Source organism: Cnephaeus nilssonii (assembly GCF_951640355.1).
Source record: "Cnephaeus nilssonii genome assembly, chromosome: 6".
Taxonomy (NCBI): Eukaryota; Metazoa; Chordata; class Mammalia; order Chiroptera; family Vespertilionidae; genus Cnephaeus; species Cnephaeus nilssonii.
Window position 1 is genome coordinate 54,018,413 of NC_137077.1, and position 16,333 is coordinate 54,034,745.

The following is a 16,333-nucleotide window of genomic DNA, read 5'->3' on the forward strand; positions in this document are numbered from 1 at the left end:
GGATGGTGAAGGGGCTGGCAGAGTATTAGGAATATTGGAAAGAACAAGGTTCTGCAACATTAGTCCCTGTCCTGCACAGAAACCTTCCCTGGCTTTAAAGAAATATATATTCTTTGAATCAATTATTTAATTTTACTTTAATAACAGCATTTGAGAATGTGAACAAAAATGCACCATAGTTCTCTCTACAGATGAATCCCCTCCCTCACACAGTACCCAATTCCCCCTACTATGCACGACAATCTTGGGTCACATGGCCTTAGAAGGTATTGGGTTACTCCAGTTGACCACGGCATCCACCAGGAAGGTGGGCATGTAGCTCATGGGAAGGTAGATGAGCTTGGCATCCCAGCCAGGTGAGTATCTGGTGCGGGGATGGCAGGAGGTCAGAGCATGTTCCATGCAGTTCGTCACCAAGGACAGATCCTGTGTGCATATTTTATGCAACAATCGAGTTGTTTTCAGGCCTGTTAAGAATGAGAAAGGATGCAGATGTATTCCCACCTCCACCCATTAAGATCAGCTTACAGAATGAGTTTCTAGACTTGCTGGTCCCCTACATTGAATCCACCTAAACTCCTTAGTGGGTGCCTCCCTCCTCCCCCAGGCACAACTGCTTCGCTCTAATCCACCTCTGGCGTTATTCCTAGGAATGTGTGCAACACACAACTGAAGGTCTCCACAGACACTAGAAATCTAAGTGCCTGAAAGCCAGCTGCTCTTATACTTGCTAACCAGGAGGTCACGGGTGTCTTTTCTCTCTGGCTTTAGTTTCATCCTCAACAACATGAGAAGTTCACATAAGACAGTGGTGCCACATCTAACAAGCCTGGATCCTTTTTTTGGGTTACCAGTTGACAACATGGGACCACGGAGATAGAATTAAAGGTCTCCTGTTTGTTGGTGAGACAGAGCACAGAGGTTGGACCTGAAACTAAGGTGGTACTAACTATGAGTCTAGACTACAGGACAATGGTCTGCTTCTATCCCCATGAACCACAAGGCTCACTCACGGTATGCCAGAAACCTCTCCCCATAGGCCTCCTTGACCTCTGGGTTGGCCTTATGCCATGCCTCTTGGAAGTTCCTAGAAAGCACCGGAGTACTGGTCACAAAAGTCTTGAAGTATCCGGGCTCAATGATAGTCACTTTCACCCCAAAGTGGGAGAGCTCCCTCCTGCAAGGCAAACCGACAGAGAGGCAAAGACTTCAGAGGTCTCATAAAAGAAAACAACACCTGGAAAAAACCCAACCCAATAAAACACCAATATAAGATTACAGTAGATTAAGCTCAAAAGTGTGGGGAGTTGTGAAGTGCAGCAGACAGGAGGAGAAAATTTATGATGATAGTATTGCCTCTCTACAGAGTTTGAGTACTTTTGCAAGTATTTACATACATTTGCTTATAACTAAATCCTACCAATTCTGCTGAAAGGCACCACTTAAATTCTATGCCCTTGTATTTCTGTCACATGCAATAAAAAATTGGCTGTGCCTGTTTTATCTTTCCCATGCTCCTCAAACCCCTCCCTCTTCTTTCCCACCCAGGTCAACCCTCAGGTCACAGGTCCTCTAAGGAGCTCTCTTCGCCTGCTGTCTCACCCCGCTGCACCTCCCTGCCTCCATCACAGCCATCCTCAGCCCTGAAGCCAGTGCAGTCTCTACTGCTGATGTGATGAGGAAGATCCCTGAATAAAGTCCTTCCCTGGGGCTTCACTGCCAACAGGGCCCCTGGAACCCAATTCCCATAGCAGTTATGTACACGCATGGGCTGTGCAGTGGAGTCAGATCAGTTCCAGTTCTGCCTCAGATGCTTTCTGACTGTGGGCAGGGACAGGTTGAATCAACTCCATTGCCCTGAGGCCCATCCAGACCTCCAGAAGATAAAAAAGTGTTTCCCAATGAATGCCTGGCAAAAAGCAAGAGAGAAGGATCTGGAAGGAAAAGCCTCTGAGGCTGTGTGAAATCAACCCCTTGGAAAAGGCTCCCCCAGAAGCACAGAAGCAGAAGACCCAAGGGATGGCCTCTGTCCCAGTCCAATACCTGAGGGAGTCCGAGAAGGCCTCAACGCCGTACTTAGAGATGCAGTAGCCCCCACTAATCAAGGCTACACGTCCGAAGACGCTGGAGACATTGACGACTCGGCCCTTTGCCTTCCTCACCAGGGGCAGCAGACTCAGGGTCACCTCGATTACCCCCAACAGGTTCACGTTGAGTATCTTTACGAAGTCTTGTTTGGTCAGCCACTCATTGGGTGCCGTGGGCACAGAGATGCCAGCATTATTCACCAGGCCCCAGAGTCCTGGGCACACAGAGGGGAGAGAGGAAGACTGTGCTGAGACCGTGCAGTGAGGACACAGCTGTGGTTCCAATTCACCTTTCAACTGAGTGAGGACAGGAGGAGGAGGCGACATGGGGAGCGGGTAGAACAGATAACAGATAACTACATGCTGTCTGCAGGGTTTGGGGCAGTGCAGACCCTGTAAGCTGTGGTGACAGAGTCAGCCTTCCTCCTGGTTTATTCCTAGTGCCCAGCCCCCTGCCTGTTAGAGGAGATTTGATGAGACGGGACTGATGCTGAGGAAATCTAGTGAGTCCACAGTGTGGATCACAGAGAGCCATGTTTGAGTTTTCACATATCAGTGTTGTTCCCATGAGGGAAAGAGAGAGACACAGACAGAGAGAGAATGAAGAATGAAGAGGAAGAGAGGAACAAAACCACTTTGTATAAATGACCAAAAAATAAGGGACAGTTTTCCATAACACATTGTGGACGGATCAGGAGAATTCTCATTTTTCTGTTCTAAGGCTTTTGGCCAATCACAAGAATTCTCAGATTTTCATTGTTGTCATTTAGAGAAAGACTGTAATGGAAAATGTGTTCGCTGAAGTTAAAAATTACAAAAGGAATTAAAAGTAATTAGTCTGTTGTCATTAGTAATAAAAATAACTTTTTATATCAAATTGATATTTTTAAAGTGCTCAGTAACCATGGATAGTGATGAAGAACATGATAAAATTCTGGATATATTTGCTGACAATTTATCAGATAGTCCAAGTGAAAGTGATGAAAGCTTTGACAGTGGCAGTGATATGGGTATTCCTTCAAAAAGGTGAAAAATAGAAATTTCAAGTGATTCTGAACCTGAAAATTTGAACAATTCCACACATGATTTTGAGTGTAATTTGCATCTTGGTTGCCGAGATAATGATTGGTCAAAAGAGGACTTTCAACCTAATTTGGAAAATATTGAAGGTAATTCTGGGGTTACAGTTATGCTGTCTGCTTCTAAGAACATCATTGAAGTCACCAACTTCATTTTTGATGACGATCTGTTTGAACCATTTTGATATCAATCAAAAATATATTAAAACCAAAATTTAGGAAAGCACAAAATTTTGAAAGCAATAAAGTGGTCTCCTGTACTCCAACAGATATGAAAAAAATTTTAGGACTTACAGTGCTAATAGGGCATACTCGAAAGAATACTTGGAAAGAATATTGGACTACAAATCCAGTTCTAGCTGTTCCAATGTTTCCTCAGATGATGAGTCGAAATAGTTTTCAACAAATCTGGACTTATTGGCATTTCAACGACAATGCAAACATGACTAAATCTTCATCCAGGCTATTTAAAATTCAATCTGTTCTCCACCATTTTATTCGTAGGTTTCAAACAATATATAAACCTATGCGAGAATTATCATTATACGAAGGCATGATCCCTGGAGGGGATGTCTTCTATTTCAAACTTACAACCCAGCTACAATTATTAAACATGGTTTACCTGTAAGAATGCTATGTGAGAGCAAAACTGGGTATATTTGCAATATGGAAATTTACACAGGTGAAGGAAAAAAATTGAACGACTCTATACTGTCACTACTTCAGCCGTATCTGGAACTGGGACATCACATACATCAGGATAACTGTTACAATAGCGTTTCAATTGCAGAAACCTATCTAATAAAAGAATGATATGCAAATTAACTGTCACTCCAACACACAAGGTGGCTGCCTCCATGTGGTCAAAGATGACTGCCCCAATGTGGACACAAGATGGGCACCACAAGATGGCCAGCAGGGGAGGGCAGTTGTGAGGGACCAGACCTACAAGGGAGGGCAGTTGGGGGTGATCAAGCCCGCAGGGGAGGGCAGTTAGTGATGACCAGGCTTGGAGAGGAGGGAAGTTGGGGGAGACTGGGCCTGCAGGGAAGGGCAGTTGGGTGGGCCAGGCCTGCAGGGGAGGGCAGTTAGGGGCAAACAGGCTGGCAGGGGAGTAGTTAGGCATCAATCAGGCTAGCAGGGAAGTGGTTAGGAGGTGACCAGGCAGAAGCAGTTATGGGCAATCAGGAAGGCAGGCAAGTGAGCAGTTGGGAGCCAGCAGTCCTGAATTGTGAGAGGGCAGTCGGACATCCCTCAAGGGGTCCCAGATTGGAGAGGGTGCACGCTGGGCTGAGGGACACACACACCCGTGCACAAATTTCTTGCACTGGGCCACTAGTTACTACATAAAACAAGAGTTTGTGGAACAATTCGAACAAATAGAGGCTTGCCAAAATGTTTGAAAGATGAACAGGGCACAAGCATCTACGCTTAAATGAGGTGAAATAGCCTTCCAAAGTAAAGGTGACATTGTATTATTGATTTGGAAGGATAAAAGAGAAGTTCGAATTATTTCAACTATCCATGATGCTTCCTCTTGTAAAACAGAAAAGACAAATCGGCATACTGGAGAGGAAATAAAGAAGCCAGTTTCTATTGTGCAGTATAATAACTGTATGCAAGGTGTTGATCTTGCTGACCAATATCTTTCAACATATAGTATCCATAGAAAAACAATAAAATGGACGAAGAAAGTAGTGCTTTACCTGGTTAATTGTGGACTATTCAAGTCATTCAGGATTTATCAAGTGCTCAATCCAGAAAGCCAAGTAAGATATAAAGACTTTCTTTTAACTGTAGCAACAGAGTGGATCTCATCCCAAGTAGATAAATGTGCAGATCCAGAATTTAGCAATCCTAATCCATCAGATGTTAGAAGTACGAGAGCTCCTCAGAAAGATCACCCATAAAGATTGTCAGGCAACATGAAGCAGCACATCCGTGTGCAAATTCCATCTTCAGATAATAAGAAATATCCTACCAAAGTTTGCAAAGTATGCAAAAGTAATGGTAAGAGAAGAGAAACGCGTTACATTTGCCAGGTTTGTTTAGTTCCTTTTCATATTACACAGTGTTTTACAAACTATCATACTTTAAAAAGATATTAGCTTGTAAGAACATGTAATAAATAACTTCAAAATGCAATGGGTATTTAATTTTAAAGCGTGCCTTTAACATTTATGTAAAACTGTTTTGTACTAGTTCAATAGAAATTTATCTGGCCACTGGGTAAAGCTAGCAATAAAACTACTGGTCCGCAATGTGTTAAGATCAGGAACAAAACAAGGGTGTCCACTTTCACCACTTCTATTCAACACAGTTTTGGAAGTCCTAGCCACAGCAATCAGACAAGAAAAGAAGTAAAAGGCATCCAATTAGAAAAGGTGCATATGACATGATATTATATAGAGAGAACTTTAAAGAGTCCACAAAGAAACTATTAGAACTGATTAATGAATTCAGTAAAAGTAGCATGATAAAAAACTAATATTCAGAAATTGGTTGCATGTTTTCAAAATCCTCACCTGAGTATGTGCTTATTGATTTGATTTTATTTTAAATATATTTTCATTGGTTTCAGAGAGGAATGGAGAGGGAGAGAGAGAGCTAGAAACATCAATGATGAGAGAGAATCATTGATGGACTGCCTTCTGCACACGCCTTACTGGGGATCGAGCCCAAAAGCCCGGCATGTGCCCTTGATTGGAATCGAACCCAGAAACCTTCAGTCTGCATGCCAATGCTCTATCCACTGAGCCAAACCAGCCAGGGCTGCTTATGGATTTTAAAGACAGGGAGAGAGAGAGAGAGAGAGAGAGAGAGAGAGAGAGAGAGAGAGAAATGTGATAGAGAACATTGATTGGTTGAACATTGATTGGTTGCCTTCCATATCTGCCCAGGTAGGGATTGAACCTGAAACCTTCTTGTGCATGGGATGATGCTTCACTCAACTGAGCCACAAGGCCAGGGTTCGGTTGCATTTTTATGTACCAATAATGAAACATCAGAAAGGGAAATTAAGAAAACAATCTCATTTAAAATTTCATTTTTTAAAAACACACCAAAAACCTAGGAATCAATTTAATCAAAGAAGTAAAAGACCTGTACTCAGAAAATTATACGCTATTGAAGAAAGAATTTGAGTAAGATACAAATAAATAGAAGCATATACCATGCTAATGTATAGTAATAATTACCCTTGTTAAAATGTCCGTACTACCAAAATCAATCTATAAATTCAACGCAATCCCTATCAAAATACTATTGGCATTTTTCACAGAACTAAAAATAGTACTAAAACTTATATGGAACCACAAAAGGCCCTGACTAGCCAAAGCAATCATGAGAAAGAAGAACAATTTTGGAAGTAACACGTTATCTGATAACAAACCATACTACAGGACTATAATAATCAAAAGAACATAATAGGTGTCAGAGAGGCGGGGGTTGGAAGCTGGGTGAGATGGTGAAGGGATTAAGCAAAGAAAAAAAAAACAAGAAAACAACTCCTCACATCCATAAGTGACACATTCGGGAGGCAGACTGAGTGAGCACCAAAGCCCCACTGACTCATGGACACAGACAACAGCGTGGTGATTGCCAGGAGGAAGGGGAAATGCAGGAGGTAGAAGAAGTAAGGAGGGGATAATTGGTGATGGAAGAAGACTTGACTTGGAGTGGTAAACACACAATACAATATACAGATGATGTACTGTAGAATTGCATATCTGAAACTTACATAATTTTATTAACCAATGTCACCCCAATAAATTCAATTTTTTAAAAAGCATGGTGCTGACATAAAAACAGACACATAGATCAATGGAATAGAATAGAGAGCCATGAAATGAACCCACACCCATCGGCCAAGCAATCTATGACAAAGGAGGCAAGAATATACAATGGGAGGAAAGAGATCCAAGATGGCGGCGTAGATAAACATCTGGGCTGCTGCAGACCACAACAATTTCCAAAACTACAACTAAAAGATAGAACGTCTATCACCCAGAACAACCGGAAAGCTGGCTGAGCGGAACCTCTACAACTAGACCGAAATAGACGGGCGCAATCAGGGAGCAAACGCTGAAAAACTGAGGTACAGGGGAGTGCACGCGCAATACGAACTGGCGGCGGAGCCCAGCTGGAGGCGGGCATTGCTTTCTTCAATCCGAAGAGAGACAAGCCCCCAATCTCTCTGAAATCCAGTTTCTGGGGAGAAACTGAGCTGTCTGCCAGCGGGTTGGAGAGTGAGGGTGGCTTATTAGCAGAGCTGCGTGGAGGTACAATTGTTGGCTGCGGAGCGGGGACGCAGTTGTGGGGACGCGGTTGGAGGCGGCTCACTGCCAGCCATTGCTGTTGGCCACGCCCTAGCCTAGTGACGCCCTGAGACTCCACCCCGCACAATCTACAAACACACCCAAGCTCCTAGCAGCGGCTTTTGCATATGAATGGACTTCTCTATTGCAGTTTAAACTAGTAAACTTGCAACCCGGTACAGACAGCTCCAAAGCCTCCAAGCTACAAGCAGGGAGGAGAGGACAGCAGTTCTCGCTGTAGCTCCTGCAGGGTGGCCTCAGACAGCAGCTGAACTGCACCCCATTGGAGAGCCAGAAGCCAGTATACCTAGAGGTCAGTGTGAGACACCAGATTTCAACTCCTCACATCCATAAGTGACACATTCGGGAGGCAGACTGAGTGAGCACCAAAGCCCCACTGAAACAAGCCCTGTACCACAAGCGTGTCTCCAGCGCAGCAGTGCTTCCATTATAGACACAGCGGGTCCTCACAGCCAATTGGCCTGGAGGTCAATTCCTCCCAGGGTACCAACAGCAATCAAGGCTTAACTACACCAAGACTTTCCACTCAGCCCACAAAGGGGTGTACCAAAAGTGACCACCTAGGGTGATTGGGGAAGCTGAGCTACCGGCCCCTATAGGTCACTGACCACACAAAGCCACTCCATCAACACAGGGAGGCAGCCAAAATGTGAAAACACCGAAGCATGTCACGAATAGGAGAGATGGAGGAAATTAAACTACTGGACAACACAGTTTTCAGAACCACATTTATAAGGTTACTCAAGAATCTTCTAAAAACCGCTGAGAAACTTGAAGAGAACTTCAAGGACCTTAATGAGAATACCAAAAAAAAAATGGAAAAGGACCAGTCAGAAATTAAGCATACACTGTCTGAAATAAAGAATATACAGAAACTCAACTGTAGATCACCATACCCGAAGAGTCAAACCAAAGACCTGGAATATGAGGAAGCAAAAAATACCCAACCAGAGAGGCGGAAAGAAAGAAGAATCCAAAAGTGTGAGGATAACGTAAGGAGCCTCTGGGATGGCTTTAAGCGTACCAACATCCGAATTTTTGGGGTGCCAGAAGAAGAGAGAGAGCAAGATACTGAAAACCTATTTGAAGAAATAATGACAGAAAACTTTCCCCACCTGGTGAAAGAAATAAACTTACAAGTTCAGGAAGCACACAGAACCCAAAACAAGAGGAATCCAAAGAGGACCACACCAAGACACATCATAATTAAAATGCCAAGGGCAAAAGACAAAGAGAGAATCTTGAAAGCAGCAAGAGAAAAACGGTTAGTTACCTACAAGGGAGTACCCATACGACTGTCAGCTGATTTCTCAACAGAAACTACGCAGGCCAGATGGGAGTGGCAAGAAATATTCAAAGTGATGAACAGCAAGAACCTACAACCAAGATTACGCTACCCAGCAAAGCTATCATTCAGAATTGAAGGTCAGACGAAGAGCTTCACAGATAAGAAAAAGCTAAAGGAGTTCATCACCACCAAACCAGGATTACATGAAATGCTGAAGGGTATTCTTTAAGAAGAGGAAGAAGAAAAAAAAGGTAAAGGTAAAAATGATGAACAACAAAAAGACATCAAATACATACCTACCAACAAGTGAATCTAAAAATAAAGTGAATAAAAAATCTGAAGAACAGAATGGATTGGTGAATATAATAGAATCAGGGACATAGAAAGGGAGGGGATGGACAATTCTCAGGGGGAAGAGGGTCTGAAGGGTGCAGGAAGAGACTGGACAAAAATCTTACACCTATGGATGAAGACAGTGGCGGGGGGTAAGGGCATGGGGTGGGGTGGGGAATCAGGTGGAGGGGAGCTATGAGAGGGAAAAAAAGAGGAACACCTGCAATAATCTGAACAATAAAGATTTATTATTAAAAAAAAGAATATACAATGGGATAAAGTCGGTCTCTACAATAAATAGTACTGGAAAATCTGAACAAACACATGCTCAAAAATTAAAATAGACTACTTTCTTACACCCAATACAAGAATAAATGAATTAAGGATTTAAATTAAATCAGACTCAAACCATAAAACTCCTAGAAGAAAAACATAGACAGTAAACTCTTAGAAACTGGTCTTCGAAATATTTTTTGGATATGTCTTCTCGGGGAAGGGAAACAAAAGAAAAGAGTAAACAAATGGGACTACATCAAAATAAAAAGTTTTTGCACAGCAAAGAAAACCATAAATGAAACGAAAAGACAACCTACAGAATGGGAGAAGATATTCGCCAATGATATATCCTGTAAGGGGTTAATATCCAAAACATATAAGAAATTCATCTTAACACCAAAAAGACAAACAATCTGATTAAAAAATGGGCAGAGGACCTGATAGATATTTCTCCAAAGAGGACATAAAGCTGGCCAATAGACATATGAAAATTTCATCAACATCACTAATTATCAGAAAAATACAAATTAAAACCAAAGTGAAATATCACCTCACATCTGTCAGAATAGCTATCATCAAAAAATCAACAAACAGCCCAGCAGGAGGAAAGAAAGGAGCTCAGAGGTTGATCGTCAACCTATGAACAGGAGGTCATAGTTCGATTCCCACTCAGGGCACATGCGCAGGTTGTGGGCTTGATCCCCATTGGGGGGCATGCAGGAGGCAGCTTATCAATGATTTTCTCTGATCATTGATGTTTCTATCTCTCCCTCTCCCTTCATCTCTGAAATAAAAATATATATATATATATTAAGAATCAACAAACAACAAATGTTGGCAAGGATGTGAAGAAAAAGGAAACACTGTGCACTGTTGGTGGAAATGCAAATTGGTGTACCCACTATGAAAAACAGTATGGAGGTTCCTCAAAAATTAAACATAGAACTACCATGTAACCCAGCAATCCCACGATGGGTATTTCTTCAAAAAAAATCCAAAACACTAATTGGAAAAGATATATGCACCCCTATGTCCATTACAGCATTATTTACAGTAGCCAAGTTATGGAAGCAACATAAGTGGCCTTCAATAGACAACTGGATAAAGAAGTAGTACAAATATTACTCAGCTATAAAAAAAGAATGAAATCTTACCAGTTTTGACAACATGGATGGACCTAGAAGGTATTATATAAGCTAAGTGAAATAAGTCAAATAGAGAAAAACAAATACCATATGGTTTCACTTATATGTGGAATCTAAATGAACAATCAAGACAGAAACAAACTTACAGATAAACAAATAGATAAATTGCTAGGTGGGAGGGGCGTGGGGGATGGGGTGAAAATGGTGAAGGGATTAAGAAGTACAAAGGCAGGGAAGGGTGGGTGGGAAGAAATCAAATGAACTTGTATGCATATATGCATAACCCGTGGACACAGACAATGGGGTGGTGAGGATCTGGGGTTAGGGTAAAGGGGGGGGGGGCAGGAGCAGGCTGGAGAGATTCCTGGGGGACAGAGGAGGACCTATGTAATACTTTCAACAATAATGATTAAAAGAAAAAAAAAGTACAAAGGGCAGTTATGAAATAGTCACTGAGAGTAAAGTACAGCATAGAGAATAGGTCAGTATTATTGTAATAATTACGTGTGGTACAAGGTGGATACTAGATTTATTGGGGGATCACTTTATAAGTCAGATAAATGACTGACCACTGTGCTGTACGCCTGAAACTAATATAATGTCAACTGTAATTGATTTTTTAAAATATTTTAATTAATGTTTTTGAAGAAATTTCATTATGTTGTATAATTGCTCATCTTCTATTAATGCACAGAAAAGGATACAAACTATGGACAAAATATAATATATGTCAAAATGTTAACAGCATTATTTCTAGGTTGTGAAATTATGGTGAGTTTTCTCTATCCCTGTGCTTTCCATATTTTCTGCATTGATGGTGTTTTACATTTCTTAGATAAATGAGATCACTGTCTTTTTTCTTCCCCCTTAACATGACAGGCACAATTGCAGTAAAAGAGAGAGAGAGGACACAAACACTCATTAGATTTCTGACTTCCCTTTCTGACCCTCCTGAAATCTCAGTGTTGTCACCTGAAAATGGGTGACATCAACTCCCTGACTGGACGATTATGACTCACCAACAAGAACATGTTAATGTGCTGAGAACAAGAGCCCAGCTCCAGAGCTGCCCCCCAGCCACCCATTTAAAGCTTCAGGCTCCTGCCCCCTTCTCCACCTCTCCTCCAGAAAGTGGGCCCTGATCTCCCCGGGGCACTCAGCATCTAGAAATTCAGAGACAGAGACAGGAATTCTGCAGGGACCAGTTATCAGCACAACCTCTCCCAAACTACAGAGCTCCAAAGTCAGAGGCTAGGGCAGTGGACTGAGAAGAGGCTCAGCTGGTATGCTGGGTGAGGTGAAGAAAGCTAGTAGGATCTCAAGTCCTAGAAAACACGTTGGGAATCTTCCCCAGGTAGCAGGGGGTCTTCTCTTGACGGGAGAGAAGGAACAGACTTGAGAAACCTGGGTGATACCTCTGTCCCCCGTGCGCTCCTTCACCCACTGGGTGGCCGCAGCAATGCTCTCTGTGCTGGTCACATCCAGGATCACCGTCTCCAGTCTGTCTGACGCCGTGACCCTCAGCTGCTCGGCCCCCTTTTCTGTCAGACATGCAGCCAGCACCCTCAAGCCTCGGAGGTCCAGATGCCTGGCCAGCAGGTTCCCGAAGCCCGAGTCACAGCCCGTGATGAAGACATACTTGTCCCGGAGGTGGCTCACCACCTGCCTCTCCCGGTACCAGCGCAGAAGGTAGTACAGGCCCACGAGGACTGCCAGGTACAGCCACATGGCTTTGCAGGGACAGGCGGTAGGCAAGGGTGAAATGAGAACGTGGCCAGTGTTCAGTCAGGAGGATCTAAGAACACAGGGTGTAAGTTAGCATACCAGCCTCCAGGCACTATGACATGGAGTCCTCAAGTCTTTTCTGTTCATCTGGTTTAGTGAGTGTTTGTTTGTTTAGTGCGTATGATTGATTCGTGCCCCATTTTGTAGATCTTTGGTACACTTACACCATTTCTAATAGATGACATTGCATTGCTCAGGAAATCCCTTGACCTGAGGATAGTTTTCCCAGCCACCTGATCTGGGTTCTCTCACTCCTCCCTCTTTCCCTCCTCTCTTCTTTTCCCCATCAACCTTCCCTAAATTGGAGCCCCCTATGATCACGGTCTCATGGTCCAGACCTGTCTTCTTCCCTTTTTTCTGCTCATGTCTGGAACCTTGCCCCCCTGATCTACTGGAACAGTGGTCAGCAAACTCATTAGTCAACCTAGTCAAATAACAATCAACAGTACAACGACTGAAATTTCTTTTGAGAGCCAAATTTTTTAAACGTAAACTTCTGCTAACGCCACTTCCTCAAAATAGACTCGTCCAGGCCCTGGTATTTTGTGGAAGAGCCACACCAAAGGGGCCAAATTGCCGCATGTAGCTCACGAGCCACAGTTTGCCGACCACGGTTAACTGGAGAGTTTAACAAAGAGGACGCAGTTTGAATCAAGACAAACTTGAGTTCAATATCCAGCTCTGCTCCAACTACCCTGTGACCTTGGCAGCGGGCGGAGCCCCTGAAGTTCTCATTTGGCTCAGCACAGAATTCACTCCTAAGAAAACTAAGCTCTGCTTAGAAAACTAAGTTTTGGGTTAGAAAGAGAGGGAAAGGGGTATCCTGTCCCCTGCTGATGCAGAAACTCTCAGGGACAGAAAGGTGCTCTGGAGACAGGAGGGTGTCTGACTACCTCAGAGGAAAACAGGAGAAGAAGGGACTGGGGCGGCCATACTCGGGGAAACTTCTCCAGGCCCCTGGGAGGGTGGAAAGGAAGAGCCTGTGGGAAGAAGGCCTAACAGCTACCCCCTCACTCCATGAAGACGCCTTGTCCTCAGCCCTGGCCCTCTGGCCCATGCTGAGGCTCTCCCCTGCCAGCCACACGTGCAGAATCCAGACCCAGACCCAGACTCTAAAGGTAGAAAGGATCCGCTTAACAGGGACCACGTCTGGGTCCTTAACTTCACCATCAGGGAGGCTGTAACCCCCAGTAACCACAAAGGCCTCCGTCCACTTTGTATGAGGGGGAAGATGGGGAGGTGGAGACATCTGCCCCCTCGGGAGACTAAAGAAAGGACTAGACCCTGGAGCCCAGACCAGCTGTCCCCGAGGGGCTTCAGGGTGAGATGAGGAAACCATTTCATAAAAGGGGGCGAACCAGTGGGGGGAACAGAGCTGCAGCGTGGGACAGGGACAGAAGACGCCAGTTTCAAGCTCTGGGGCCTCCCTCACTGTCCACAGTTTCACAGTTCTGACTGGTAAGCAGGGAAGAGTAGAGGCACTGGGAGAGGGGAGAGGTTTCCTTAAAGAAATGCCTGGACATATGGCAGCAAGCAGAAGAGACAGACAGGGGCAGACCCAGCCTTCAGCTGTAACTCTTGTGTGGATCTGAGAGTGTTTGTCCCTCATGTTGGGAGGCGGCAGCAGGATGGCACCTGCTGGCCCTGCAGAAACCAGCCTGTCCCTGCTTCCTGGGGTGACGGCCAGCACCTGGCTACAAAACTTTCCCAAGATAGAGAAGGAGGAAAGCAAGAAGGGAGGAAGGAGCCCTCAGGGAGCCAACGGGCATGCAAATCCTCCTAAGGAGAAATTCTGGTTTCTTGGAAGCAACTGGAGATTTTGGTTCCTTAGTGATCACATTCTTTCAACCACAAAGTATCAAGGGCTAGAGGCAGAGAAATCTCCCAGCCCACATGAGCGGTACTTCACTTTTGTGAATCCTAAAAGCTATATAACTGCTTGGGGATTGCCAGGAGCTTCAGAGTCCATCCAGTTGGGAACAATCTCAGGAAGTTCGGGAGAGAGCAGTAAGAGAGAAACAGAATCTGGATGACACTCACTCACCTGGGAGCTACAGGGGCTAGAACAAGCAATTCTTCAGAATCATCTCTAAGACACAGTCTCATGGCAGTGAGTGTCTGCAGTAGACCTTTAACAGGAAATGCAAGGGCCCAGCAGCTTGGCCAGGCTCCAGGGCACCACCACTTGAGCAATGGGAGAGCTGGAACAGAGACACGCGCCCCCTGGTGGCTCCACCGAGTCTTAGCGGAGACTTCTGTCAAAAGCAAAACATCCTCCTCCTAGTACTTGTATGGGTCTCTAAAGAGGGGATTGCATGGTAAATGAAAAGGGGCTCTGGAAAGGGTATGGAGTGAGGGTTAGTTGTGCAAGCTGGCTTCCAATTTTATAGGCATGCTGCCCCACTGCCTGGAGTGTGGATCCAAAAATTTTGAGATGCACCCCTGCCTTTAGGTGTGAAGGTCTGGCACTGGAGGGGATGAGAGTTACCTGTGGAAAGTCATTGAGCCCGCGCTCCTCATAAAGGTCCAGGGCAGCAAAAGGAAGGAGTGAGGGCAGTGTCCTTGGGGCTGTCTCATTGCATGGGTCCCAGCCCCTGACGGGTTCATCACACTGGACCTGGCTCCCTCCCCAACGATGGAGCCTAGAAGGAGGAGGGATGGGACTTTTTGGAGAATCTGGGATGAAGATGTGGGCTGGTTTGCATTGGATTTCTTTGTTGTTGTTCCACCTTCAGGGATGGCCCCCTTGAGACACAGTCCACTGGACCCATCTGGATGCAGCTCTGCCCCAGGTAGAGCCTAGCATGGAGGGCCATGGGTTTATAACCCCACAGTTCTCTGACACTCTGGAGAGCACTCTTTGGGGTGAATCCAAACCTTGTGAACATACACTTGTAAGGCCAAGGTATTATGTAAATCAACGATTCTTTATTTCATTTCAGTTTGTTTGGTGTGCCTGGCTATGTGTGTGTGTAAAGAATATTGTGCAAATCCGGAGACTTCAGATTAAGCATGAAGTTCTTGCCTGGCATTTGAGTGGGAGACATGCATTGATCTTGAGTCAGCTGACACCAGAGCTTTGAAGAATGTAGAGATCCTAGAGGATCCTCGCAGTCATCTCTGTGTCCTCAACAGTCTCAGTCTCACACCAAGCTCTCACTAAGGTTTGAGACTGAATAGCCCTGCAACATCCCACCTCCCTCTCTGTATCGGGAAGAACAGAGAGATAGTTCTACAACATGAGGTTCCCCTGAAAGCACCATATTCATGGTTTTAAAGCAAAGGAAGAAAACTAAGACACCTGGCAAGTACTCCCCATCTCCACTTTGTACTCAGCCCATGACTATTTTTCACGATGTGCAAATGCCCACTCTCTGTTTAGTCCATTCTCAGAACATTGTCATAAGCATGGAGGCAAAGAGTCGGGGCCCCAGTAAGCACTGCGGAATAAAGGGAACTCCTGCCCAGAACACAGTGGGTGCTCAATAAAGGTTTCAGAAAACAAAAGTCTGGGATCCAGAGGTGATTCTACTCTCCTCCACTAGAAAAGTTCAGGATGGGATCTGGGCATGGGAACATGGTGTAGTGACAGAAGATGGGGGTCACAGGACTCTACACGAGGGGACAGATACAGCTGGCTCCTGCGGCCGATGGATCAGGCTGGTGGCTGTGCTTTTCACCCTTTGTCTGTCTACAGAGGCTGATGGGAGGTGGAGAAGAGACCTGAGGCATCCAGAGAAGCCAGGGCCTCAGGACTTGTTTGTCCATCCTTATACCTCATCCTGTGACTCCAGATTTCATGACAAATCCTGGAGAGGAGACATTAGCCCCTCAGCTCTCTGGAAGCAAGGAAGGGATTTCACTTCCCTCTTCAAATCCCTACCCAGGTCATTCCATCCATCCATTAACCACCCTTAAAGCCCCTGATTCTTCCTCTCATTTACCCACACCCCACTGCTCCTGAAGGTCACAGTTTTACTACCTGGGCCTCAATAAAGTTTTC

The 16,333-nt window shown here is 44.8% G+C and overlaps 1 protein-coding gene across 1 annotated transcript in view; it reads right to left on the reverse strand.

The window, feature by feature from the left end:
• Positions 1–249: 249 nt before the first annotated feature.
• The window catches only part of LOC307102247 (retinol dehydrogenase 16-like), a gene marked incomplete at its 3' end in the record, with an annotated part of 56,218 nt that continues 40,134 nt past the window's right edge, over positions 250–16,333 (reverse strand). The window contains exons 2-5 of the mRNA XM_079775744.1: positions 11,961–12,382; positions 2,044–2,302; positions 1,014–1,177; positions 250–467 (exon numbers count right to left, since the gene is read on the reverse strand). Coding sequence (XP_079631870.1) covers positions 250–467; positions 1,014–1,177; positions 2,044–2,302; positions 11,961–12,273 — 954 coding nt within the window. The 5' untranslated portion in view covers positions 12,274–12,382. The remainder of the gene's footprint in view (positions 468–1,013; positions 1,178–2,043; positions 2,303–11,960; positions 12,383–16,333) is intronic.